The sequence below is a fragment of the Syngnathus leptorhynchus genome, chromosome 8 (genome assembly GCF_054491065.1).
Source record: "Syngnathus leptorhynchus isolate UIUO chromosome 8, UIUO_Slep, whole genome shotgun sequence".
NCBI classification, from domain to species: Eukaryota; Metazoa; Chordata; class Actinopteri; order Syngnathiformes; family Syngnathidae; genus Syngnathus; species Syngnathus leptorhynchus.
In genome coordinates this window covers 14005129-14032170 of record NC_141202.1, presented here as the reverse complement: position 1 = coordinate 14032170, position 27042 = coordinate 14005129, and the positions used below count along the sequence as shown (strand labels likewise).

Here is a 27042-nt window from a genome sequence, read left to right as displayed (position 1 = left end):
CTCACTGTCCAGTTGATCGAGAAAACCGTTGCCACCGATAGGCCAATATACCCTGGTGACTCAAGATGAGCCGCGGGGGTAAGGAAGGACCGATAGCGCGCTGGTAGCTGTTTGCTAGAGTAACGGGTGATGACCTCATAAATGAGGTCATGAGAAGGAATAAAGGGAAATGTGCTTCAGCAGTTTGCAAACATATTTTTTAAGGTTGTGTTAAACATATAATCATATCAATATAATATCTAGTATTGGAGTGCTTGTGTGGATTGGTGGGGGGGGGAGGAATGTGCAGGCACACTGCATGAACTTGTTTTCTGCGAAGTGTTGTAAAACAGGCCCAGACAGGGAGTACGGGACGGTACGGGACGAGGGGAGTACCGGACGATAACACCTCAAGGTCGGTGAGGAACGAGAACAAAGAACAACACCACGTCCAGGTGGTCGGGCTTCGAGAGGAAAAAACCCTCTCTGACCACAGAGATGACACCTCGACGAGGAGGAGATGGCCATCGACTAATCATCACACAATATTTTGCATGCTTTAATATTCATATTGTGTTTCTTTAAAACTGGGCAACCCGGAAGAATGTGTCGTCTTTTGGTGGTCACAAAAACGCACGAGTTTTAGTGTGAGGGACCCGGGACCCAGGCCTGTATTAGTGCGCTTTGTTAGGAATAAACAATTGGTAAATTTGGTCTGATTGATCTACTGGTCTTCTCTTTGACAGAACGAACTCGCAAAATTGTTAGGTGCGCCAGTGTGTGGATTGGGACATAGAAACTTCTGTTAAGTGTTGATCGCAATTTGGAGTCAGATCAACAGCTAAAAATCCGTATCCTAACAGGACTTTTGAATGTCAACATTGTGCAAAGAGTGCTTAAACTCAAACTAATCAAACTTAACAGAACTTAACGGAACAATAAACTATCCTTGGCTGGGAGGCTGCGCAAGTCTACCACGTTTTCAGCTGTAAACTTTTGTATATCCCACCGCTCACCCTTTGCGCGTCACATGACAGACAACCATTTGTGAAATTCTGTTCTCTCCACACTCTTATTAATAGTCAAATCCAATCAATATAACATTGGTGACACCGTTGCTTTAGTGCTTGGACTCATTCCTTATGTGTCTAGAAAGTTGATCAAGTCATAAATGCCCTACTGCGAGGTTGGCGTGAAGCCTGGAAACGCGTCAATGTCAAGTTGGTTCCGAGGAGCCAGTTAACATGGGCGGGTATACTCTAGGCATCAGATTAACTCGTACCCATGCCGGGTAATTTGGTTTTAGGTATATGTAAAATAATTTTCCCTGGTGGTAGTGGGTTAACATAGCGGTTAAGCCGATGGCCCGTGAGCTATTCTTTATTACTTTGCGTCACGGGTTCAAATACTGGTTATGACTGTTCTATTTTGTGTGTGTGTGTTTGCTATTCCTTGCAGCCAGTCGGAAATGTAAATGAGACGTTTCGTTCACCATTTTTATTGAGAATATGAACAGTTTTGCAGTCAGGCAAATTTCATGTCGCTTGTGACAAATATGCAGTCACGAAACACAAGATTGCGCAACTCGTTTTACCCTAACGAACGCAACTGGAAACGGGGTGCAAGATAACATGGGAGCAAGTTAACCTGTAACACTTGCAGGTCAGATTTATGAAAGATGTTCATTGTATGAGGCAAAATCATATAAAACGGCAAACATTCTGACCAGATACATCATCTCGAGGAATCAGTGAAAGAATACATCTAAATAAAGAAATCAAAACGGCAACACGGTTACATTTTAAGACATTGGAAAAACATTATTTTTTAATAAAAATCTGTAAAACACAAATCCCAGTCCACAAGCATCCTCTTACATGTTCACAGTGACTGTAACAAAAAAATAAAATATATTTTAAATTCAAATATATATTATAGGTGGCTCGGTGGCGCACTGGATAGCATGTCCCCCTCACAGTTAGGAGGGTGCGGGTTCGATTCCACCTCCAGCCCTCCCTGTGTGGAGTTTGCATGTTCTCCCCGAGCCCGCGTGGGTTTTCTCCAGGCACTCCAGTTTCCTCCCACACCCCCAAAACATGCTTGGTAGGCCGATTGAGCATTCCCTCATTTGCCCCTCATTTGCCCCTAGGTGTGAGCGCGAGTGCGGATGGCTGTTTGTCTCTGTGTGCCCTGCAATTGGCTGGCAAGCAGTTCAGGGAGTCCCCCGCCTGCTGCCCGATGACGGCTGGGACAGGCTCCAGCACGCCCGCGACCGCCGTGGGGATAAAGGGGTCCAGAAAATGTATATTAGATTTTACAATATAACATATAATTACTTAAACATACTAATGTATAGGCGGCTCGGTGGCGCACTGGGTAGCACGTCCGCCTCACAGTTAGGAGGGTGCGGGTTCGATTCCACCTCCGGCCCTCCCTGTGTGAAGTTTGCATGTTCTCCCCGTGTCCGCGTGGGTTTTCGCCGGTTTCTTCCCACATCCCAAAAACATGCTTGGTAGGCCGTTTGAAGACTCTAAATTGTCCCTAGGTATGAGTGCGAGTAGGAATGGTTGTTCGTCTCCGTGTGCGCTGCGATTAGCTGGCAACTGGTCCAGGGTGTTTTGCTTACTGCCCAATGATGGCTGGGATAGGCTCCAGCACACCCGCAACCCCCGTGGGGACAATGCAATTCAGAAAATAGATGGATGGATGAATTAATGTATAAACTAGGTCATCAAATCAGTGTCAATTGAATGTGTCAACTACGATGCCTGTTGTATTTAAAGTCCCAATGATCATCATCACACATATCTGCGTGTGGCGAAATTTGTCCTCTGCAATTAACCCATCCCCATGTGATTTTGATCCATCCCCTGGGGGAGAGGGGAGCAGTGAGCAGCAGCGGTGCCGCGCGCGGGAATCATTTGGTGATCTAACCCCCCAATTCCAACCCTTAATGCTGAGTGCCAAGCAGGGAGGCAATGGGTTCCATTTTTATAGTCTTTGGTATGACCCGGCCGGGGTTTTAACGCACAACCTTCCAGTCTCAGGGCGGACACTACTACTAGGCCACTGAGCTGGTTTTTAAGGTCCAGCGGGTGTCAGCAGTCAGCGACACAGTATCGACACAGTGTCAATACAGTTTGCCAATGTGTAGGAACGACACACGAGGCCTCATGGACCCATCACTAGGCGCGTGCCATCTAGTGTTGCTACATGCGGGATGTTGTGAGGTGGTACGTGTCTGTGAGAAAATAAAGTACGTTATCACGAACGCCACGCGCGGAGTCGAGTGTGTCTTATTATAGTCACGCTATACCCACTAGCACCAGACCGATCGCTGTAGCAATGGCCTGGTTTGCCAGGATCTGAAGTTGAGTTTGCTGCAGTGCTTCGGCGAGCCGCCAGGAGACGGCGCACTGACGTCTGATTGGCTGAAGGATCCAAACAGCCGAAAGTAGAAACAACAAGAAGATGGCGGCTGGTGCATAAGGACTCAGGCGACTACGAAAGGCTTTATTTTTCCGCCGACTGACGACTCACAGCCAAAGTAAGACTTTGGATGGAAAGAAGAAAGAAAGCTTTGCGCAAAATGTTTGAACTTAGTGCATTACGACGACTGCTGAGTGGAGCTTCACTCAACGCGTGAGTGGAGCTTCAAGCAAGGCGCGTTGTCGTGTCTGCTTGGAAAACTTGCTTCATTTGTTTAACACGTGGCCAGTAAGACGGACATCAACTACGACGAAATATGTCCGCTCTCCGATTGCGCTTGACGGCATGCTTTTTTTCTCTCGCTGATAACGTCACGGTCACCATCCTATCGACGTTCTACAGTGCACGACTGAAAGGAGAACTGACTTCATCACTAGTCTCGAATGACATTACGTCCAAGTTGGATGTTAGATTGAGTAAACCAACAATCGAATTTTCGATGGCTGAACAAAGTATGTTTTGGTGGCGATTTAATGCAACATTCACATAGTCAGTTATTTCCACGTTTGAAATAAAAAAATAAACGAAACGTAAACGAAATCGTCTTCCCAATTAAAACAAACACAAACCTCTACATACAAATTTAATTCGAACAGGTGTTACATGTCAACTTGCTCCCATGTTATCTTGCTCCCCGTCTCGAGTTACGACTGTTACGGTCTAGCGATTTTGTGTTTCGCGACTGGAGATTCGTCACAAGCGACTTGGAACTTGCCTGACTGTAAAACTGTTCAAATTCTCAATAAAAAAGGCTGAACGAAACTCCTCGTTTGCATTTCCGACTGGCTGAAACACATAGCAAACACTAAAAAATATATAAAATAGAAAAGTCATAAGCGGGATTTGAACCCGTGACGCAAAGAAACAACAATTTGCGTACCGTGAACCGCCATAACCGCTGTGCTATCGTGACATAGAGCAAATGAAGTAGATAATGTTCTATATAACCAATACTAAATTACCTGGCGGTACGTGTTGAGCTGATGCCTTGTGTATACCCGCCCATGTTAACTGGCTCCTCGGAACCAACTTAACATGGTCGCGTTTCAAAGCTTCACGCCAACCTCGCAGCTGGGCATCATGCATTTATGACATGATCAACTTTCTAGACACATAAGGAATTGGTCCAAGTACTGAAGCAGCGGTGTTATATTGATCGGCTTTGCGTGTATTGATAGGAGTGTGGAGAGAACAAAATTTCTCAAATGGCTGTCTGTCATGCGACGCGCGGAGGGTGAACAAAAGTTTAACAGCAGCCAAGGATGAATTGTTGTTCTATGTTTGACATTCGAAAGTCCTTCAAGGCATCTGAATACAATGTTCAAGTTTCTTTACACCACCATGTCAGGGATGATGTCAATGCATGGATTTTGAAATAGTAGTGTAAGGACCGTTACAATGTGATGAATAATTAGAGACAAACAACTGTAAAGTCAGTAAAGGTGAATTTTACTTTTGTATCTCCCACCGCTCACCCTCCGTGCATCGCATGACAGACAACCATTTGAGAAATCTTGTTCTCTAGCGCAGCGGTTAAGGTTGGGCTTAGTATGTTGTATGTTAATTCTTTGCGTCACGTGTTCAAATCCCGCTTATGATTTTTCTATTTTATATATTTTTGTGTGTTTGCTATGTGTCGCAGCCAGTCAAAAATGCAAACGAGACGTTTCGTTCAGCGTTTTTATTGAGAATTTGAACAGTTTTGCAGTCAGGCAAGTTCCAAGTCGCTTGTGACAGGTCTCCAGTCGCGAAACACAAAACCACTTTACCATAATAGTCGTAACTCGAGACGGGGAGCAAGATAACATGGGAGCAAGTTGACACGTAACACCGGGACCTACTTCGTATGTTGAAATATTTGTATGTTGGATCAAATAAGAATACCGTAATTTTCAGACTATAAGTCACGGTTTTTGTCATAGTTTGGGTGGGGGTGGGGCGACTTATACTCAGGAGCAACTTATATGTGATTTTTTTCACAAATTTTCAAAATTCAAAAATCCGCGATGTAGTGAAACCGCGATAAACGAACCGCGATGTAGCAAGTCATTTGAACTGCAAGTGACGTCACCCGTGCCGCGCGGCGGTTGTTTACATAAAGGGCAAAGGATTCGATCACGGGATGACGAAGGGCCCCACGTACTATCGGCACCATTAGCAGCTTTGTTTGTATGTGACACGGAGGACGAAGAGTTTGAAGGATTTAATGATTTGGAGTGACACAGAAGGTTTGAAAAACTATTATGGCTTTTACGCACGCCCGGTCCTTCTCGACGGGAGCTCTCTTTCACCTCCGTGGATGGAAGTCGGGGGCCGGCGCTCGGCCGGGTGGCTGTCCGGGGAACGGTGGATGGGGCTCGGACATGGCTTTTACGCACGCCCGGTCATACTCTACGGAGCTTTCTTTCACCTCCGTGGATGGAAGTCGGGCGCCGGCGCTCGGCCGGGTGGCTGTCCGGGGACTGTGGATGGGGCTCGGACATGGCTTTTACGCACGCCCGCTCCTATTCTATGGAGCTCTCTTCCACCTCCGTGGCTGGAAGTTCAGTAGTTGTTGGCTCGTTGAACTCTTGTTTTGTTAAATAAAGAGCCGTTTACCAAACCCACGTCTTTCCTGGTACTTTGTTAACGCTACAACGCGGCGTTGTTGACATAAAGAATGAGGAATTTGATCGATGGATTTAATGATTTGGAGTAACACAGATGGTTTGATAATATTGTTTTAATATGATAGTTATTTGAAATATATTTTATATATGGTTATATGGATCTGTGGAATAATTAGAAATGCAACTTACAACGGGTCCGACGTCATCATATGCGGCGCATTCGGCATTGTTTACATAAAGCACGATCGATGGATTTAATGAATTGGAGTGACACAGATGGTTTGATAAACGTGTTATTTATGTAATACTTACTTGAATAACTCTGAATGTTACGTCAGGCCCGTTCTCAGCTCCTCGTTTGTGTATATGTCACGTTAGCATACCGTATTGTTTAGCCTGTTATTGCTGGTTCATTTCTGTTTTTGGTGTTGGATTTTGACAAATAAATGTACCCCAAAAGTGCGACTTATACTCCGGTGCGACCTATATATGTTTTTTTTTCACTTTATTGTGCATTTCTGGTGCGATTTATACTCCGGAGCGAAAATTACGGTACACTTTAATTCGTTCCACAACCACCCCCCAAAAAAAACCCGATAACTCCCTGATAAATACTGCAGATAATTACACATGTCAAAAAACCAAATGCATCATATCAGAGAGACGTAAAAAGAAATCAATTGCAAAGAAATCATTAATAAAAGAGTTTTTATTGTCACTGTACCTTAGAGAGACAGAAACATATATTGCATAACTTACTGTACCACAGTACGTGAACTTCAAACTAACTTGGCTTTTTTATTTATTTATATATATATACCGTATTTTCCGGACCAAAAGGTGCACCGGATTAGAAGGCGCACTTTCAATGAACGGCCCATTGTAAAACTTTGTCCATATATAAGGCGCACCGGATTATAAGGCGCATAAAATAGAAGCTATACTGCAACAAACTGTGATTGACTAGGGTTGCGATATGCATCCATTAGCCAATAACCAATGACCCCTCTGTAAACGATCGCGTTTCTCAAACTATCCTATAAAATGATCAGAACTGACTAAAGTTCGATCTAACACCTTGGTACTGCTTACCTATGTTTCCCTTCCATATCGATCCGTAAATTTACTCGAAACATTAACAGAGCAGCCGATTTTGACATGAAATAGCCTCGTGCGTATAGCAGCTATCACTATAGCATTAGCCACCCCCAAACTCCCATGAGCCTCAGCAAAGTGTAAACAATCGCGTTTCTCAAACGAGGCCTTAAAAATGATCGGAACTGATTAAAGTTCGATCTAACACCTTGGTACTGCTTACCTATGTTTCCCTTCCATATCAATCCGTAAATTTACTCGAAACATGAACAGAGCAGCCTATTTTGACATGAAATAGCATCGTGCGTATAGCAGCTATCACTATAGCATTAGCCAAACTCACATGAGCCTCAGCTCGCAGACTCTCATGAGCCTCAGCAAAGTGTAAACAATCGCGTTTCTCAAACGAGGGCTTAAAAAAATTATCAGAACTGACTAAAGTTCGATCTAACACCTCGGTACTGCTTACCTATGTTTCCCTCCCATATCGATCCGTAAATTTACTCGAAACATTAACAGATCATCATCAACTTTTTTTTTTCACCACAACTACCATTTGCGTTAGCCATCTTGGGACACTAACTGACGTCACCCCAACAAAATTACTTTGGCTATTGAGTCAAATATTTGATCTAATTTCACATGATATGATGAAAAATGTTTGTTTTATATTGAATTTTGGGTCAAATATTTGATCTAATTTCACATCCTATGTTGAAGAATTCGTTTGTTTAAGCAATCGTATGTAGAGGTTTGACTCTTTGTTATTAATTGGTTGGTTAATTGATGTATTTTAATCAATATAAAAGAGTGATTGAATGAAAAAAATCACATGTTGATTTGATCAAACATTTGGTTAAATATATTCTACTGAACATGAATGATTTTATTTGAAGTTTTTCTTTTCTGCTTCTCATCTACAATTGATTTGACCTGTTATTTATTTTCGCAGTCCTACTTTTGGATAATATATGGTGCACTCTTGAACCTTTCTATTTTGTTCCATATTCAGAAGGGAAATACTTTTTGAAGGCACTGTAGTTCACAACCGGCTGCCAAAGGTCACTACAGTTGCATCTTACATGAACACATAAGTTGTGGCTTTCTTGCGTTGCCACGGCGACCACCTCCCGAGCAAAAACAGTCATGCTTTTGGTGCCTCGTAGGCGGGATGTCGGGGCGTGGTCGTGGCCGGCGCAGTGCAGAGGGCGCAAGTGTCACCAGAGGCGAACCGCTCCTGCCGTCCGTCCAGCAGCCCAGTCCTCTGTTTCCCGTAAGTGACCAACATCGGAATTGGCCCGGCTCGACTTGTCACCTTTGATCTTTGTCCTGTGCGGCGCAGGTGATGGAGCACAAGCCCCTCCCCCTGACGTGTGGCGAAGAGGCAGAGTACCTGTTGGCCCTCAAGCAGGAGCTCAGAGGCGCCATGGGCGCGCGACCAGGTTTTATCCAGCCGCATGCGGGTCACAGGTCACACGCAGGTCAGAGACCTTGCGCTGCTGCTGCACATATGTAGATCCGTTGTTTGATTTTGATCTGATATTCAGATGTGGAAAGATATTCGGACAAATATCACAACTCCAGCGAGCAAACGGATGCGCTGACCAACTGGATCACAGGTACATTTATGGACTTGGACTCCCGCTTGCCATACCTTTGTTTTCCTATCCATCCATCTTACGCTTATCCGGGTCGGGTCGCGGAGGCAGCAGCCCTTCTGAGGGCCTCCCATACTCTCCCCAGCCACTTCATCCAGCTCATTCCGGGGAATCCCAAGGCTTTCCCAGGCCAGCTGAGAGACAGTCTCTCCATCGTGTCCTGGGTCGTCCACGGGGTCTCCTGCCGGTGGGACATGCCCAGAACATCTCCCCAGGGAGGCGTCCAGGAAGCATCCTGATGATATGCCCGAGCCACCTCATCTGGTTCCTCTCAACGTGGAGGAGAAGCGACTATAATCCAAGTCTCTCCCGGATGACCGAGCTTCTCACCCTATCGCTAAGGGAGAGCCCGGACACCCTGCGGAGGAAACTCATTTTGGCCGCTTGTTTCCGGGATCTCGTTCTTTCAGTCACGACCCATAGCTCGTGACCATAGGTGAGGGTAAGAGCGTAGATCGACTGGTAAATTGAGAGCTTTGCCTTTTGGCTCAGCTGTCTTTTCACCACGACGGACCGGTACAGAGTCCGCATTGCAGCCGACGCTGCACCAATCCGCCTGTCGATCTCACGCTCAATCCTGCCCTCACTCGTGAAGAAGACCCCAAGATACTTGAACTCCTCCACTTGGGGCAGTCATTCTCCATGGCCTTGCCAAACTCCTTCCACGCCCGGCCAAGCTGCGTTCCGCTTGGCCATCCGGAGTCCCACAAGCCAAAACGGCCCGATAGGACTCCTTCTTCAGCTTGACGGCATCCCTTACTGCCGGTGTCCACCAGCTAGTTTGTGGGTTGCCGCCACGACAGGCACCGACCACCTTACAGCCAAAGCTCTGGTCAGCCGCCTCAATAATGGAGGCACAGAACATGGTCCACTTGGACTCAATTTTCCCTGCCTCCTCCAGGATATGGGAAAAGCTCTGCCCGAGGTGGGAGTTGAAACTCTTCCTGACAGGGGATTCTGCCAGACGTTCCCTCCCAATCACGCCCTTCCAGGTCTCACTGTCATTGCCCACGTGAGTATTGAAGTCACCCAGTAGAACGATGAGTCCCCAGAAGGAGCGCTCTCCAGCACTTCTTCCAAGGACCCCAAAAAGGGTGGGTACTCTGAGCTGCCGTTTGGTGCATAGACACAAACAACAGTCAGGACCCGTCCCCCCACCCAAAGGCGGAGGGAGGCTACCCTCTCGTTCACCGGGATGAACCCCAATGTGCAGGCGCCCAGCCAGGAGGCAACAAGTATGCCCACACCTGCTCGATGCCTCTCACCGTGGGCAACTCCAGAGTGGAATAGAGTCCAGCCCCTCTCAAGAGGGCTTGCATCAGGGCCCAAACTGTGTGTAGTCGAAACTTTTCTGCCTCGCACACCAGCTCGGTGTTCTTTCCAACCAGAGAGGTGACATTCCATGTCCCAAGAGCCAGCTTCTGCAGCCGAGGATCGGACCGCCAAGGGGTCACTCCCTTGGCCGGCGCCTTTGGCCGCCGCCCAGATCACTTCACACCCGACCCCTTTGGCCCCTCCCACAGGTGGTGAGCCCATGGGAAGGGGGACCCATGTCTCCTTTTCGGGCTGTGCCCGGCCGGGCCCTATGGGCGAAAGCCACCAGATGCTCGCCTTCGAGCCCCACCTCCAGGCCTGGCTCCAGAGGGGGCCACGGTGACCTGCGTCCGGGCGAGGGAAAATGAAGTCCATTTATGTTTTTCTTCATAAGGGGCTTGTGTGAGCCGTGCTTTGTCTGGCCCCTCACCTAGGACCTTTTGCCATGGGTGACCCTACCAAGGGCATGAATCCCCAGACAACATGGCTCCTAGGATCATTGGGACACGCAAACCCTTCCACCACGATAAGGTGGCTTTCTTTTCCCAGGACAGTCAAAACGGGGGAGACCACTTCTTGCTCGTGCACAAGTGCAGGTGACAAATTATGTGTGAGGCAAAACTTCACAACCATCAAGTACTCCAGTCGCGATTATTATGCATTGGCTTTAGACAGTCGCCACGGCTGCCCCGTGTAGGCAGGCCGACAGACGGTGGGGTGGCTGCCGATGCTCACGAGGACCCTCCCACTGCCACCAAACGAGCGGCAAGCAGGGTGAAAAGTCTTGCCCGACCGACCACGCATGACTCAGTGGGATTCAAATGGCAGACCCTCCGCTTATTGGACTCTGCCACCTGAGTCCCATATGGCGAGACGTCAGCTTAAACTAGCGGGGTCCATCCCGAGGCTCGCGAACCAACCCGGTTCGCTCTCAAAGCAGTCAGATTTTGAGTTTTTTCCCAGAACCCCCTTGGTGAGTGAACGCTGGCGCGTATTGCTGCCGCTGCTCTCTGGACAATTTTTTATGTTTTTTGACGTTTTGCTCGATTTCCTGCAAAGTCTGCAGCAGATCACTAAACTTGGACGAATGTCGTTTTACTCTTGGACAACTCTCAAGTGGACTTGTTTGTTTGTAGCGTGGTTGCCTACACTGTTCAGCTGCTACCTGTGTGCTAGCTGGTCGCTGCTCCGCTGTTTTCCTGTCTGGCCCGTGTATCATACATATCAAACCTGCTGTGAGCTCCATGCTCTGGTGGACTTCCCTGTCCGCCATGATTCATCCAGCATGAAGTCAACCCGGATTCGTTACACAAACGCAGTGCTTCTCCAGCTCCAGCATTGCCGGTTTGTTCCCCCACCTGCACTGCAATGCTTTCCGGACATCGCTCACCGTCACCACCGGAGATACAGCCACCGTGGAGCTCGACGCAACTACCACATCGATGACTCCACTGCCATAAACACCATCTGGTCCTACACCCGCCGCCATCCACCGAGAAACATGAACAGGAAGGTGGATCACAGTGCATTGGCTAGCCTAGCTAGGGTAGCTAATGCTTCCTGCTCGAACCAACACTGTGACGTCAATCTGGGACTACTTAACATTCGCTCCCTCACCGGCAAAGGACAGCTGCTACAGGACCTCCTCCTTGACAGCAAGTTTGACTTTCTGTGTTTGACTGAAACATGGCAACATCCTGGTGACTTTTCTCAGTTGAATGAATCATGTCCACCCGGGTTTGTTTATATGAGCAAACCACGCCTCACTGGTCGAGGAGGAGGTCTAGCAATATTTCATCGTAAAACTTGGAAGGTCTCATCTGTTTCGGTTGCTGCCAGAGACCAGTTCTTTTGAATCGGTTGCTCTGCAGCTAAATGGACCCACTCCAATTATTTTAGCTAATATCTACCGTCCACCCAAACCAAATAAGGACTTTATTTCGGAATTCACTACATTCCTCACTTACATCTGCTCACTTTCATACAACATCATTCTGCTTGGGGACTTAAATATCCACATGGACAACTCCAACACCACTCTCACTAAGGATTTTATGTTCTGCCTGGACAGTTTTGGACTTAAACAACACATTAATTTCCCCACCCACACCAAAGGCCATATTTTAGATCTAGTCTGCTGCTCTGGTGTCACTCCTCTTAACTGCTCTCCTGTTGATCTGGGAGCAGGCCTCTCTGATCATTTATTAGTTTCTTTTAATCTCAGTCTCACACTGTCCAAAATCAAACAATCCCGTACCATATCCTTCCGCAATATCAAAAATATCAACTTAGCAGATTTCACCTCAGCCATTGGCAGTCTCCCCACCGTCACTCCCCCATATACCCCGGATCAGCTTGTTTCTGCTTACGACACTGGACTACAAACTCTGCTAAACTCATTTGCCCCCCTCAAAACCCGAACTGTTTCTTTCCCCCACTCTGCAGCCTGGTTCTCAACTCATCTACGTCAACCAAAGGACGACAGCTGGAACGGCTTTCTCGCAAAACTGGACTCATGATTCATAAACTGTTGTACCATACTCACATAATGCAATATAAGGCTGCAATTTCCTCCGCAAAATAGTGTGATTTTGCGGAGAAAATTGCAGCTGGTGCGGGGAACACCAGAGCCGTTTTACATAATTAATAATTCAACCCGCCCACGTGACTCCCTCCCCCCACATTTCTACTCTATCGGTCACTGTAACACCCTAATGTCCTTCTTTGACAATAAAATAGCCACTATCCACCAACAACTGACCTCTCACATGTCTAGCTATTCATCTTCTTTCCTTCCTCATCCCACCCCACCTCTCTTTCCTGCTTCCAACATCCCTCTGCTGCTGATCTATCCAAACTCATTCGAAATTTAAAGCCATCTACATGTCAACTTGACCCTCTGCCTACTCCTCTGGTTTTAGCCTCCCTTCCCTCTCTGCTCCCCTTGATTACTGCTATTATCAATTCTTCCCTCACCTCTGGTTCTGTCCCTCTATCTCTCAAATCTGCTATAGTTACCCCAATTATTAAAAAAACAGGTTTAGATCCCAATATCCTCAGTAACTTCCGTCCCATCTCCAACCTGCCATTTCTGTCCAAAATTCTTGAAAAAGTGGTTGCATCTCAGATCCACACCCACCTCACTAATAATAATCTATACAAACAGTTCCAGTCTGGTTTTCGCCCTCGACACAGTACAGAAACAGTCCTTATTAAAATCACTAATGATCTCCTGATTGCAGCCGACTCTGGTCTCATATCCATACTCATTCTTCTTGATTTAAGTGCAGCTTTTGACACTATCTCTCACTCCATCCTCTTAGGAAGACTAGCTGCTATTGGACTGGTTGACACACCCCAGCACTGGTTTCACTCTTATCTTTCTGGCCGTTCTCAATTTATCCAGTTAAAATCATTCACATCTCAACCCTCCCCCGTGTCCTCTGGTGTTCCCCAGGGTTCTGTCCTTGGTCCCCTCCTATTTATCATTTATCTCCTCCCACTTGGTCAGATTTTCCGTAAACATAACATTAATTTTCACTGTTACGCGGACGACACCCAGCTCTATGTCTCTTCAAAACCCCCTTTCAGCCTCACAACCTCATCTCTCAGTGCGTGCCTTCAAGAAATAAAATCCTGGTTCACCTCAAACTTCCTTAAACTAAACAGCGACAAAACTGAGGTAATCCTTATAGGTTCCAAAGCTTCTCTCAATAAACGACCCTGTTTTACTCTCACCATTGACACCTCCTCGGTTTCCCCTTCCCCTCAGACAAAGAGTCTGGGTGTCGTCCTTGATTGCAACCTATCATTCAGCACCCACATAAACAACACTATCCGTTCCGCTTATTTTCACCTCCGTAACATTAATCGCCTCCGCTCATCACTCACCCCATCCAGCGCTGCTATCTTAGTCCACTCACTTGTCACCTCTCGCTTAGATTACTGCAACTCCATCCTTTTTGGTCTCCCTCAAAAACTCCTCCATAAATTGCAACTGGTCCAGAACGCTACTGCTCGCATTGTCACTGGAACCACTGTCTACCATCATATCACTCCCGTTCTACACCAACTTCACTGGCTCCCCATAAAACAGCGCATTGATTATAAAATTCTCCTTCACACATTCAAGGCCATCCATAACCTTGCTCCTCCATACCTGTCAGACCTCCTTCATGTACACAGTCCTACCCGGTCTCTCAGGTCTGCCTCCAGTATCACCCTCACTGTCCCCTCATTTCATCTGTCAACTATGGGGGCCAGAGCCTTCAGTTGCTCTGCCCCTCGCCTCTGGAATTTCCTCCCCCCGGACATCAGAAACATTGACTCCATCGAACTTTTTAAATCTCACCTCAAAACCCACCTGTTTAGGCAGGCATTTGTCTAATTTTATTGCTCTGCTCAAGAGGTCTCTTTGCTTTTAGACTTCTTTTCTTTTAATTGTGTCGATTTCATGTGTGTTCGGCGACCTTGAGTGCCGTGAAAGGCGCCATACAAATAAAATGTATTATTATTATTATTAGAAGCAGGGGTTGAGGGTCAACAACATTTGCCACGATGTGTGGTAACGATCTTACTCAGCATCCCACCACTAGGGAGCACTGTCAGTCTCCACGTCAAGGAGATCTGCTCAACAACTAGTACAATTGCTGCCAAGAGATGATGATTCTTGAAGCTACTTTTCAGATTTTAGGAGCCCTACTTTCAATACATTTTGGAGCCATTCAATTGTGACCGGCTTTTTTTGCGTCTCTACTGAGCCATTGTCTTTTGGTTCACCAAATTATTACATTTGATATGCGAAGGCTCGATTGGCATTTTTATATGTACTCAAGAGTTGCCAAACAATACGCCGTGTTCCAAAGTCACTGACTGTAAAGCAAAGGCATTTTAAGCTTCAATGTCATTAACCGCGAACACAGCGGAAATTCTTGTTGTTTGTTTCTCATAAGGTTTTGTCTTCAAAACAAGTTGAACACACCAAAGAGCCATGGAAAAAAATACAAGAGCCCAGTCGGCGTGTTTCCTCTCAGGAGGTTCAACATGGTTGAAGTTAGATTTGGATTTCAGTCATGAAAAGAAAACTGATGGCTCTTGCCATGAAATGAAATCAATCCGAGACTCAACCAAGCAGGGCAACACAGCAGCAGTGTTTGCGTCCCGAGTGCAAATATTACAAGCTTGAGCAACATTGGCGCACAAACCAAGAGCATCTGCAAGCTTTTTTACCTCCACCATTCCTTTTCCATGAGTCGAGCTGGTCGCGCCGTTTCCCAGCTTCCTTTTGAGTCTTGAGAACTCAGGTGTGTGCTTGCATTGGCCAGATCGCCGCTGCCGTCTTCAGTCACATGGGTGTCTCTTGCAGATTTGCCTCAACGGGTTCACTTTTATTTTCTGTTTTTTCTTGTCCAGACTGGAAGAGGTTCCCAAAAGAAATACAACTTTGTGTGAGAAGATCTCTAAAAACAGGTGAGTGCATAGAAACACGCGCACGCACAGCGGCAAGTAGAAGCGGGCTCATCATTGTTGACTGCCGACAACAGGGGTGTCCAAACTTATTTAAAAGGGCCAGATTTGGTGAGGGGAAAATGTGTGAGGGCTGACCATTCAGCCTGACATTCTTGACATGGAACACAAATCCAAACAATTTTGACTAAGTCACTCATTTTATGAGCCTTTCTTATTTATATTTCTAGAAGCTTAAAGATGTCAGTTTTTTTGAAAAATGACATTATTGGCAAGTAAATGCTCACTGTAAACACGACAAGATATTGGAACTTTTAAATTCAAAACAGAGAAATAGCTAATCTTATTCAGGAGTACAAACACATAAATGGGGCTTTGATACACAAAACAAAATTAACTAGAATTGGCAATTTCTGGAGAAATTGCGTGTGAAGGCGAAGGCACTTCACACTATTGTGGGACTCAAAATAATGATTAAATGAAATAAAAATGGTAAATTAATAATGATGATTAAATAAAATAATGGTAAATTAATGATGATGATGCAAATAATTATTAAAGTGATGTGTTAAAATTGAATGAATGAAAAATTAATGAATAAAAAATAACGGCCAAATGGGATTCGAACTCACTCGTCAAAGTGGCAAGAGTTGAAATCGCCATTCTCTATTTACTGAGCTAAACAGTGACACACTATCACGGCGGTAGATCATGGTGGAATGATGCTATTAAACAAGAAATAAATGGTAAATGACTGAAATGAATTATTAAAATGATGTTTTTAAACTAAAATTAAATGAATAAATAAATGAATGAATAAAAAATAAAAAAAATAAATGAGTTAAGGAAAGAAATCATGATAAAAGTTGTCAGATGTCAAAATTCGAACTCACTCGTGAACGTCGCTCGTGTTGAATGCGCCATTAAGAATGAATGGGGGATTTTAAGGCACAAATTTGCCTTCGCCTTCACACTAATAATAATAATAAGAAAAATAAAGTAGAATAATAGTGTGAAGGCCTTCGCCTTCACACTATCTGAACTTTAGTACACCGTCTGGCTCAAAGGCAGTGGTTTTGATGTGCAAGATGTTACGCAAAGGAGGATTAGTTAGTAGTGTTCTTCCGCGGCTCTTGTTTATAACCAAAAAGGTCTTCTTACACAAATACGTCAAGCCAAACAAGCGCAGCATTTTCTTGGTTAGAATCTCATGGAACCTTATGGCAGTAAAAGTCCGCAAAAGAGAGCTGTAGTTGTCGACTGCGGCAATCTGCGTCACACTGCAGCTTAATGTTGCAGTGTCTTGCAGTTTCAGGTGGTCTGGAGCAACATCGAGGTCCAGGGAGAAAGGAGAGGAAAAAATTGTGATCTCTTTCTCAATTGCTGAAAAATCCCGAAAGCGTTGTTGGAACTCAGCCAGAGATTAGATGTCTGCCGCGTTCCTCTTTGTTTGAGCGTTGATATTATTGTGTGGAAAGCTGGTCATGATTTCCTGCAGCGATGGAAAGTGTGTGGTATGAGGCTGCGTTTGTGACAGTTGCCTTTGGAAAAGTTGCATCTTGGTTCCAAAAGGCTTTGATGTGTGAATACAGTTGGCTTACCACTGCATTGGGCCCTTGAAGGCTAGTGTTCAGCATGTTCAGGTGCGTTCTTGTGTCGACTAAAAAGCCCAAATCAACCAGCCAAACTGGATCACATAGTTCTGTGAGTATTGAAGTCACCCAGTAGAACGATGGAGTCCCCAGAAGGAGCGCTCTCCAGCACTTCCTCCAGGGACTCTAAGAAGGGTGGGTACTCTGAGCTGCCGTTCGGTGCATAGACACAAACAACAGTCAGGACCCGTCCCCCCCACCCGAAGGCGGAGGGAGGCTACCCTCTCGCTCACCAGGGTGAACCCCAATGTGCAGGCGCCCAGCCGGGGGGCAATAAGTGTGCCAACACCTGCTCGGCGCCTCTCACCGTGGGCAACTCCAGAGTGGAAGAGAGTCCAGCCCCTCTCGAGAGGGCTTGTACCAGAGCCCAAACTATGTGTGGAGCCAAGTCCGACTAGGTCTAGTCGGAACCTCTCTGCCTCACACACCAGCTTGGGCTCCTTTCCAGCCAGAGAGGTGACATTCCATGTCCCTAGAGCCAGCCTCTGCAGCCGGGGATTGGACCGCCAAGGTCCCCGCCTTTGGCCGCCGCCCAGCTCACTATGCACCCGACCCCTTTGGCCCCTCCTATAGGTGGTGAGCCCATTGGAAGGGGGACCCACGTTTTCTTTTCGGGCTATGCCCGACTGGACCCCATGAGCGAAGGCCCGGCCACCAGGCGCTCGCCTTCGAGCCCCACTTCCAGGCCTGGCTCCAGAGAGGGGCCCCGGTGACCCGCGTCCGGGCGAGGGAAAACGACATCCATATATCTTTTTCATCATAAGGGGTCTTCTAAGCCGTGCTTTGTCTGGCCCCTCACCTAGGACCCTTTTGCCATGGGTGACCCTACCAGGGGCATGAAGCCCCAGACAACATGGCTCCTAGGATCATAGGGGCACGCAAACCCCTCCACCACGATAAGGTGACGACTCACGGAGGGGAGCAAACAGAAGTGAATAAATCCATTCCTTTGTTTGGCTTGTTAGGCTCTTGAGGTCAAGTACCTCTTCAGTCACATTCATTTCACTGTCCACTCCTTTAAAAAAAAAAAAAAAGTAACTGAGCGGTTCCGATGCATCCATGCTTTTGTCGCAAGCTAAGGAAAACAAGTCAAACTTCTCTCCTCTGGCCCTGAACTGGCTCTTAATATCTGACAAAATATCTTCAATTCTTCACATCAGGCAAACATTGGCAAATTCTTGCTTTTTCTCAGGGCAGATTTTCTCTACCATTGACATCACACACAGTCTTTGACAAATTCACCCTTGGTAAAAAGTTTGCAGTGCTTCGCAATCAGCTTTGCCACCTCGTAGCTCACCTTTGTGGCATTTTCATTTGACTCTCTGGCTCTTGTAAAAAATCGCTGCTAAACCACCTTCCAGCTGCTGCAGTTTTTCGCTGCGTTCCTTCCCTGTTACCTTGTTGTATATGTCACGTTTAGTCTGGTTGTGTCTATTGACATTGTATTGCTTTAAAACAGACAGTCTCTTGGCAAATTAGGTGGACACAGTTGTTTTGTATTTCAATAAAAAAAATAGTCGTATTTCCACTTGTCCTGGAAGCGCCGACTCTCCCTGTCAACTTTCCATTTTTATTTGCGGTCGCCATTTCAATAATTGGCTGTAAGGAGTCAGAGGTTCATGCAGCCAGAGTCAACAGTCCTGGCGGGCCACATATTATAGATTTTATGATGAAAATTTATGTCCAATGATTAGATGTGCAAATTGGACATCCCTAGCCGAGAATGTTTTTCTTGGGCAACGTTGAAGCCAAGCGTTGCCCGCCAGGCACCAGCCAGTCAGTTCACGTCCACTGCAATGATTAACAGACACCAGGAGATGGTAGCATCCATCACTTTGGATTTGAAGGAAGCACAGTTAAACATTCGGTGGTGATTTTCAGCTCGTCACCTAAATTAATGAAACGCAAGAGAAACGTCGACGTGTCGCAAGTTTTGTCACTGACAACACAGGATGTGTGTGTCTGGCATGGCAGTCAATGACTTGGCCAAATTTACAGTGATTGTCAGCTTGTCACCTAAATTAATAAAGAGCGAGAAAAACGCTCACCAGTTTTGGCACTGACAATCCAACACAGGATGTGTGTGTCTGGCGTGGCACTCAACAACTTGCCCAAATTTAGCCACTAGCAAATAAATACAGAACGCAATGTGGTGTCCTTGCTCAAACCCAAACATTAGGTGTGTCTGGAGCGGCGCTGCGATCCAAGAGAGGTCGGGCAGATGAGCAGAAGGAAAGCGTGAAAGAAAAACAACAAGTCCTCCTCAAACTGGAGGTGAGCCAACCACTAACAACATCAAGTCCACCTCACCGCCGTCAACACCCCTCATTCCGCCTTCAATACACGCCGGTACCCTCAATGCTGCCTTCCACACTCTTCACCACCTTCAACACGTTTCGCTCGCTACCTTCGGTTGTGCTGTAGACACGTGGCTGCTGTCCGTCACTTCTCTTTCAACTAATCATCTGCCGCATGTGGTCGTCATGGAGACGCTGGCAAACAAGGAGCATCGGGGCTCCGAGGACGAGGAGGAGAAGAAGGAGGACGATCAGGAGGTCGACGAGGAGTACGAAGAAGAGTTGGAGGAGGTGAGCCCGTGCATGAACGGCTTTTATTTTGAAAGGTCACTCTGTGTTTGTGACAGGACACAGATTACATCATGTCCTACTTTGACAACGGCGAAGATTTTGGCACCGAAAGCGACGAAGACATGGACGAAGCCGTATACTGAAACCTTCAGGCCATTGCCGTGGCAACGCTTAGACGAAACAACCAGCTTTCTTTTTTTAATTCCTTTTCATGTTCAATGTTAACTTTTTACTGAAATACATTGAGTTTTACGCCAAATCCTTGTTTTTATTTGACAAAGTAAGTCTGACTTGAGATTTTCAGCTTAGGCATCATGAAGTTGGTCTGTTGGGTTGCTTTATGTGAGAACCGAAAGCTGACACAGGCTTCAGTGCGAAAAAGATGTGCAAAAACGATGCCGGTGTGCGTACATGCATGGGAAAGAGAGCCACAAAGTACGACAGCTCACCAAAAAGATCAATTGGCCTTGGCTACCTTAATGCTAAGCCAGAATTAGGAAGCCAATAGACAGGCTATCCCAGAGCGTCGTGTTGTGAAAGGTGTTTGCCCTAATTTGAGGAGAGCAGCCCCTTTTTGATTGCTGCAAGGCGGGAAGTTGAGCGCCCCTTGGGATCGGGTGCACACGAGTTAAGTTGTAGCTGTCAGCCATCTATGTTGCAACAGAGACAACGCGAGGCGGTATCAAGCCCACCTTCCTAGACCGTGGAATAAATTGGCGATGTGTAGTTGCCTACTGGCAGGCCAAGCACTGGTTGTTGTGGCGCCGCTCTCATCGCACATTATTCTCGTGTCTATGAATTCACACGCAGGCATCCTGTGGGAAGGAGACGCTGTCATCAACGCACACACTTAGCTGTCAGTGGTAGAAAGTCAGACCATGAGGCGTCCCACAAAATCTTTCGCAACCGAGAAATGCCAGAGGGCGGCCATCCTACATGCTTGTAAACAGGATGGAGTCTGGAGCCAACTCCGCTATCCAGAGCACGTCAGCTTAGTGTGGTGAAATCTGCGGGCGATCTCAACATTTGCCAGGCGATTCATTTCCCGATGGGCAGAGCAGTCCTCAAGCGGCACTGACAGATGTACCTTGATTTTAGAATGCCAGTGCAAGCCAAAACATTCACGCTGCGCTCCTCCGAAGCGCTCCTCCGAAGCGCTCCTCTCACACACAGAGGCCCTTTCACCCAACTCGACATTGCCTGCTGCAGTGCACAAGAAAAGTGACCCATGTGAGGTTGCTCTTGTCTGTTCGTTTTTACTCTTTGTGCTATTTGATGTGTGTTGTGTACTGTCTAGTCACCGTGGGACGGTGGGAAACGTAATTTCGATCTCTTTGTGTGCCTGGCATGTGAAGGAATTGACAATAAAGCGGACTTTGACTTATTACCTTTATTTGCACATAAATGACAGTGCAGTTGGAGAAGAGCACATCTTGCGGGCTCAACGAGCGTCGATCTGGCCAAACTTGTCGTGCAGAGCATGGTCACTGATGGGGGGCGGTCCGGCATCCAGGGGGCAGCCCTCCACCAGGCTGTTGGCGGGCGTAGGCGGCAACTGGCGCTCCACGTCCTCGTCGTCCTGGCCGCGGCGCGCCCCCACAAAGTCTTTGAGCAGCGGCAGAAGCTTCTTTCGCGACGCCGACGCATTACCTGAAGAACAGATGGACCAAAGACAACCCCATTGGTGGCAACCTTCCACGCTGCTTTGGCCTCACAAGGCCTCAATGAGGCCTTTTCCCCAACCCGTACAAGAAGGCCCAGAGTTTGCAGATGGTGACGCATTCCAATGACCTGTCTGAGGAGGTTGACAAACTACAGCGGAGAGAGCAACAGCAACTAATGAGAGTGAAAAGCTGAGGAATCAGTAGCGGCCTGTCCTTGAGAGGAAAAGCTGCTAGGTCCGAGTTGTCGCATCGTGTCGTCAGTCTCATGAGGGTAGCTTGCTCGTGGGTGCGTGCGCGACTCATTGTGGGGTGAAAGCTGCAGCTCAACAATTTTTTTTCTTCACACCTTCCCACACTTTCATCCTAACGCCAACCGCATGTATGTCACTAAGTGACCTATTTCCCAGAAGACAAAAAAAATAAAGCCATACAAGGACAAATGAATCAATTTTAGCGATTTTGCACTCAACTTTTGAACCTGATCAAAAGACATCAAATTGCTTTGATTGAGAATCAACAGTCGAGATGGTTCCAAAAAGCTCGGCAGGGCTGGGCGCATCACGAAGCGCCGGAGGCAAAGGCGGGATCGCCTCGCTGAGAGTCTGTCCGCAGCAGCACATTTGCAGGGAGGCACATTGATGGCTTTGTTTTTCTTGGATGAAAAGGCTTTTCGAATGGCGAGTCGCCAAAATTCAAACCACAATTCCATTTTACCCAATTGCCCATGCCGAATCAGATTGTGACTTTCCAATGGCTGAGATCCAACTCTAACTGCGGCATGGTTCCTGTGTTTTACCAGCAGCTCATGGTGCTCATTTTTAATCTTGGAGGGCACGCGTCTTACCTTGGTGAAAGGCCGCCACGTGGGCATGAGGGCAGCTGATGGCATGCAGGTCCAGAGCAGGGTCGTCAGCCCGCTCCAGGAAGTGGCTTACCTGTCAGGGGCAGGCGGGGGAGTGGTCGTGAGAGGTCATTTCATCAAACCATATGCACCATTTTCATCGCCGCTCCTTACAAAAAGACAGGGAACAAAGGGCTTCCAGAGCCAGCCTCGTGCGCGCACACGCGTACAGCTTACCTGTTCCCTGCAGGTGGCGCTGTGACTAAAGAGTGCCAGCTCTCGGATGGGCTGTTTGGCTTCTGTGAAGGAGATACTCATCAAAACCAGCACATCCAAAGCCAACTTGCGGCAGAATCCAGAAAGCTCCTCCTCTAGCTCCGCCCTCTGCAGGAACACCTGACACACACACTCACAATGACCCACGAAGACATATTTTTTAATTCAATGTTTTCCCAGGTAAGCCAATTGAGAACATTTTTCATTTACATTGGCGACCTGGAGGCAAGGTATGTGAAGTGTCTTGCCCAAGGACACAACGACATGTGACTGTGACAGAGCTGGAATCGAACCGCCAACCCTCCGGTTACTAAACAATCCACTACTGCCTGAGCCACAGCCGCCACATATCATGGGGAATCCACTTTTTTTGCTTTTAAATTCATTTTATTGTGCACTTGGAGTCTCCAAAATTGTAGAAAAGTGTAAGTTATCCCTCCAGGTGTTGCAGATTTACGTTTATGATCTGTTTGGGGGCTATTTTTTACTCTGTTCAGTTTTCTCCATTTTCCATTACATATTTTCATCTGTTAAGTCACATCCGTTGGGGCGGAACTACCAAACAAAACGGCCGCGACCAAACGGTTTCTCAAATCCGCCAGTCTGAGAGACTTTTGTAGTCCAAACAACTCAAGGATGCCAAAGTGGAGAGATCAAAATGTTTCATTGTAGAATGCATCACAACTTATTGCATTGTCCACCAGCATCAGAACATCATAGAAGTGCCTGATCAAATGTTATTTTTCAAGCTTGGTTCCCATATCTGTGGGCAAAGTCCTGTTAGTTCAAGGACAAGTGTTTCAGAAAATCTTTGTCAGTATAGAAAAGGATTTGCCAACTTTGTTTCGTTGACGGTTCAGTTCCTTCAATCTATGGAAACAACGAACACAGTAAAGCGGTAAACTTGAGATGACATAAAAATAATAAACTGTCTTTCACTTTAATAATATTGCGTTTCTATGCATTGGTTTCTATAGCATTAGCATCAGTCTCTGCTGATTTTAGAGCTGTGCGCTCTATATTTTCACTTCTTGAGTGTATTTTGACTAGTTGTATCAGATGAATTGCATTGAAGGTGATGTTTTATTCTTAAGAACACAATAATGTGTTAAATGCATTCGTTAGCTTCTCGCTAACGCTAGCATTAGCTGATTTCATATCTTGACTGCAGTGCTTGTTTACAAATATGTGCGACCGGAAAAGGAGGCGCACATCTTCCGGCCTGGAAGGAGTAGGTTGTGAAGTATCTCATTTGCATTTAAAGAGACCGCACCAAAACAGCATGCTCTGACCCGCACCTCAGAACAAATATAAGAGGGACCGCAATCAAAACAAGAAATTCGGACAAAAGCATCGCTGTTCCACTTTACATAGACCACAACTGAATGCGTAAAATGCAAGAATTTATATATAATTTATAGTGATATGTAAGTTTAACGCACAATTTATATAGTGATATGTAAGGTTTAACACACATGCTCATACACACAAGTTTTTTCCCGACCTCGAGTTACACACACAAAGAGCTGTGTGAGTGAGAGAGAGCAAGAGAGCGAGAGAACCTCAATGGGCACGTAGAGTACGGAGATGGCCATGGACAAACTTCCTTTGAGCATCTTCATGTCCTTCATCAACATCTGTTCCGTGTTGAGGCCTGAGGACGATGACATAATCACGTGACCTCACGCGTGACATAATAGGCCCCGAGCAGGGCGGACTCACCTGACACATCAAACTTGGCATTGTGCAGGGCCTGGAAAAGAGCGGCACGCGGTGGCAGGGAGGGGAAACGCGCTTCTAGGGCAGTGGCGAACAGGCTGTCTTTAGCCGTCACCTTCCCCGCCGCGGGTGCCATGTTGACGCAGTCCGCCAGGATTGTCGCTAAACAACACACCCAATGCTCATCAGTCAGGGGCGACCTGGCGGCTCTAAACCCTTGCTTACCGTAGAGAAGCTGCGCCAGCTGCCGGTCCATGATGTGTGGTGCCTTCTGCAGGAGGCGCTCAGTCACCAGAGTGGCGCAGGAGCCCACTGTCTCCACGGTAGCCGGGCAGGAGGGGCTGGGCTCTCGCTCCAGCATGTGATGGTCGATCACCTCCACCACCGCCCCCTCAAGGATGGCATCTGAACTGCAGGGACAAACACCTGACAAGGTCACCCCACTCCTCCTAAGCCCCAACTGCCAGTGGTTGGACACAGGGCCGATTTTTGCTATGGGCAATATGGGCGACCGCTTAGGGCGCAATCCACGTGGGGGCTCATGAGCACGCTCAAGAAGAAAAAAAAAACATAAAAAAAAAAATCGCCAGTTTTCTAGCTCACTCAGTTCCATCTCAAATCTGTTCAGTGGGCACTGGGGTGATGTCATTTTGCTGCTGAGAGTTGTGTCGGGGTTCTTTCGTTCTTCGTGCGTGCGTGTCAGAAGAGCAGCCCTCTCCTCTTGCCCCGCCCCTCCCTCCCCCAGCAGGCAAGAGAGCGGCGGCCGGCAGCAGAGACCGGAGAGGAAAGGGAGCGAGGGATTCCAACGCCACAAAACTGCTTCCAAATAAATTTTACTTATTCATAAAAATAATAATACCTATCCACATGTAATGAATTGGGTTATGTGAAAAATTTGCACACAAAAAAATATATTAAAAAACAGACAGTGTATGCATTACCTGATACATGCATACGTGACGTGATCAATGTTAAGTTAAGTTTGTTTGACGGACCAGGTGGTGTTTGCAAAAACCTTTTTGCGGGGGCGAGCAGGGGGTGGCGATGGCTGGTTCCCCCAGGGCGCAAAAGTAGCCAGGACCGCCTCTGATTGAACATCACTACAATGTTTGACTTGTTTGTATTGATGCACTTTTTATGATCTTTTCGTGCCTCCTTGCAGGACAGCAACCTTCCAAGTTTTTACCTGGGAAGGACGTTGTGGTCGACGAGCGTGAGGCGCAGGCGACCCAACCGCCGCAGCGCTGCCAAGTCAATCTGGTCCCGGAAGAGCAGGAGGTCCGGAGACAAGCCTATCTGGCGCAGCAGGAACACGTTGTCGGAGCGGAGCGGTAGCTCCTCCCGCCGGATATTGAGCAGCGGCACGACGAGCGCCTCTTCGATGCCGCAGGTCTGCCCAGAAAATGTGGCCGCTTGCACAGCACATTGGACGAGACGAAGCGAGACGGGACATAGACTCACCTTGGAGAGGAAGTAGGCGTACGCCAATGAAGACGCCATGGAGTCCAGGTCGCAGGCCTCGTTTCCCAGAACCACGTGGAACGGACGGCCAGACGGCAAGCCGGCACTTCCCTGAGCCAAGGGCAGCCCACAAAAAACATATGATATGCAGCATCCGTCTCACCAGCTACAACACCCTACCCCCCCCTAAATCCCGGCCTACATCCGACTGGCAAAACGAGGCAGATCTCCAACCGCGAAAACTGTTCTCTTTTGAGTTAAATTGGCAGAGGCCACGTGTGACTGCCTGCCATTCTCTTGTGTTGACGCAGCTCGATGTCTCGCGGGATTGAGGCAAGCTCACGTTCGCGTTGCTACAAGGAGAAAATGTCAAGCGTGTGTCAAACAAAAAATGTGTCAAACGGCCCCACCTTCGATGACTGTCATTGCCGCCGTGGACGCGCGACTCTGTGTGCGTGTGTGTGCGCTACCTGGACGGCTGCGTGGCAAGTAGATAGAAAATCGTCCATGGGTCATGCACGTTTCCGGTCCAGTGTTCGAATGTTTGTGTTGCTGTGTGGCGATGAGCGTGTGAGAGGTTAAAGTTGCCTTCACAGTCTTCTCCCAATGGGAATCTTTTACTTCGTCTACTGTTGTGTCATCGAGGCTCCATAATTGACATCCATCCAAGCTCCAGTCCGAGCGTCGACTGTGGGGGAAGCCTGGTCGTTGTTCGGCGCGTGGATTACGTCATCAAAAAGTGACCGTACCATTATCTTACTTGTAAAACAGTGTTTCTGAGTTTTGTTCACGAATAGACGTTTTAGAAACCCCTCCAAGTTACAGAATAAACAACGCGCACACATTGTGTCGCACGTGCCCTATTTTCGGCGAAATATGTGTAAGTTGCTCTTTTTCAAATACCCCCTCTATTATTTCCGCTGATGTATGGTGACGTCATCGACGGCCAAATACATCACGCCAGAACGATTTGGTGGCTTTGACAAAATCTTCCCGCGTACGCCAAGCGTCGAGCAATGTCGATGCACTCAGTCACGTTCAAACACAACAGGACGGGAACGTGTTCGAGGCACGTACGTCCCACTAGCGCCCGGAAGCAACATGACCGAACTTAAAAAGGCAACTTTTGAATTTTTGTCTTTCGAGAACTGTTTTTCATATTTAAGCATTTTCAAATCTTTTATTTGCACACTAGCTACGTTCTTTTGGTCATTTCTGTAAGCTTTCTTTT

The 27042-nt window shown here is 47.2% G+C and overlaps 2 protein-coding genes across 17 annotated transcripts; one reads left to right on the top strand and one right to left on the bottom strand.

Moving 5' to 3' along the window:
* Positions 1 to 3332: 3332 nt before the first annotated feature.
* On the top strand, positions 3333 to 21237 carry polr3glb (RNA polymerase III subunit GL b). 8 transcript variants are annotated; one of them, XM_085919280.1, is made up of 8 exons: positions 3358 to 3526; positions 8339 to 8445; positions 8515 to 8653; positions 8720 to 8791; positions 15557 to 15613; positions 19442 to 19611; positions 19752 to 19850; positions 19914 to 21237. In XM_085919280.1, the coding sequence occupies exons 2-8, from the start codon at positions 8344 to 8346 to the stop codon at positions 20073 to 20075; spliced, it is 801 nt and encodes a 266-aa protein (XP_085775406.1). In that variant the 5' UTR covers positions 3358 to 3526; positions 8339 to 8343; the 3' UTR covers positions 20076 to 21237. The 8 variants fall into 8 exon arrangements, with proteins under 8 accessions (XP_085775408.1, XP_085775406.1, XP_085775409.1 ...); XM_085919283.1 differs by having other exon boundaries at positions 3363 to 3526; positions 19442 to 19536; XM_085919281.1 differs by having other exon boundaries at positions 3363 to 3526; positions 19442 to 19536; positions 19687 to 19850; positions 19907 to 21237.
* Positions 21226 to 26888, bottom strand: prune1 (prune exopolyphosphatase 1). 9 transcript variants are annotated; one of them, XM_085919276.1, is made up of 9 exons: positions 26282 to 26888; positions 26014 to 26164; positions 25537 to 25922; positions 24576 to 24760; positions 24354 to 24512; positions 24194 to 24285; positions 22593 to 22763; positions 22359 to 22449; positions 21226 to 21500 (listed from the first exon to the last, which is right to left on the bottom strand). In XM_085919276.1, exons 3-9 carry the CDS (start codon positions 25848 to 25850, stop codon positions 21292 to 21294), a joined length of 1221 nt encoding a protein of 406 aa, XP_085775402.1. In that variant the 5' UTR covers positions 25851 to 25922; positions 26014 to 26164; positions 26282 to 26888; the 3' UTR covers positions 21226 to 21291. The 9 variants fall into 9 exon arrangements, with proteins under 9 accessions (XP_085775402.1, XP_085775403.1, XP_085775404.1 ...); XM_085919277.1 differs by lacking the exon at positions 26014 to 26164 and having other exon boundaries at positions 25537 to 25642; positions 25812 to 25922; positions 26282 to 26887; XM_085919278.1 differs by having other exon boundaries at positions 25537 to 25742; positions 25812 to 25922; positions 26014 to 26886.
* Between the last annotated feature and the right edge of the window lie 154 nt (positions 26889 to 27042).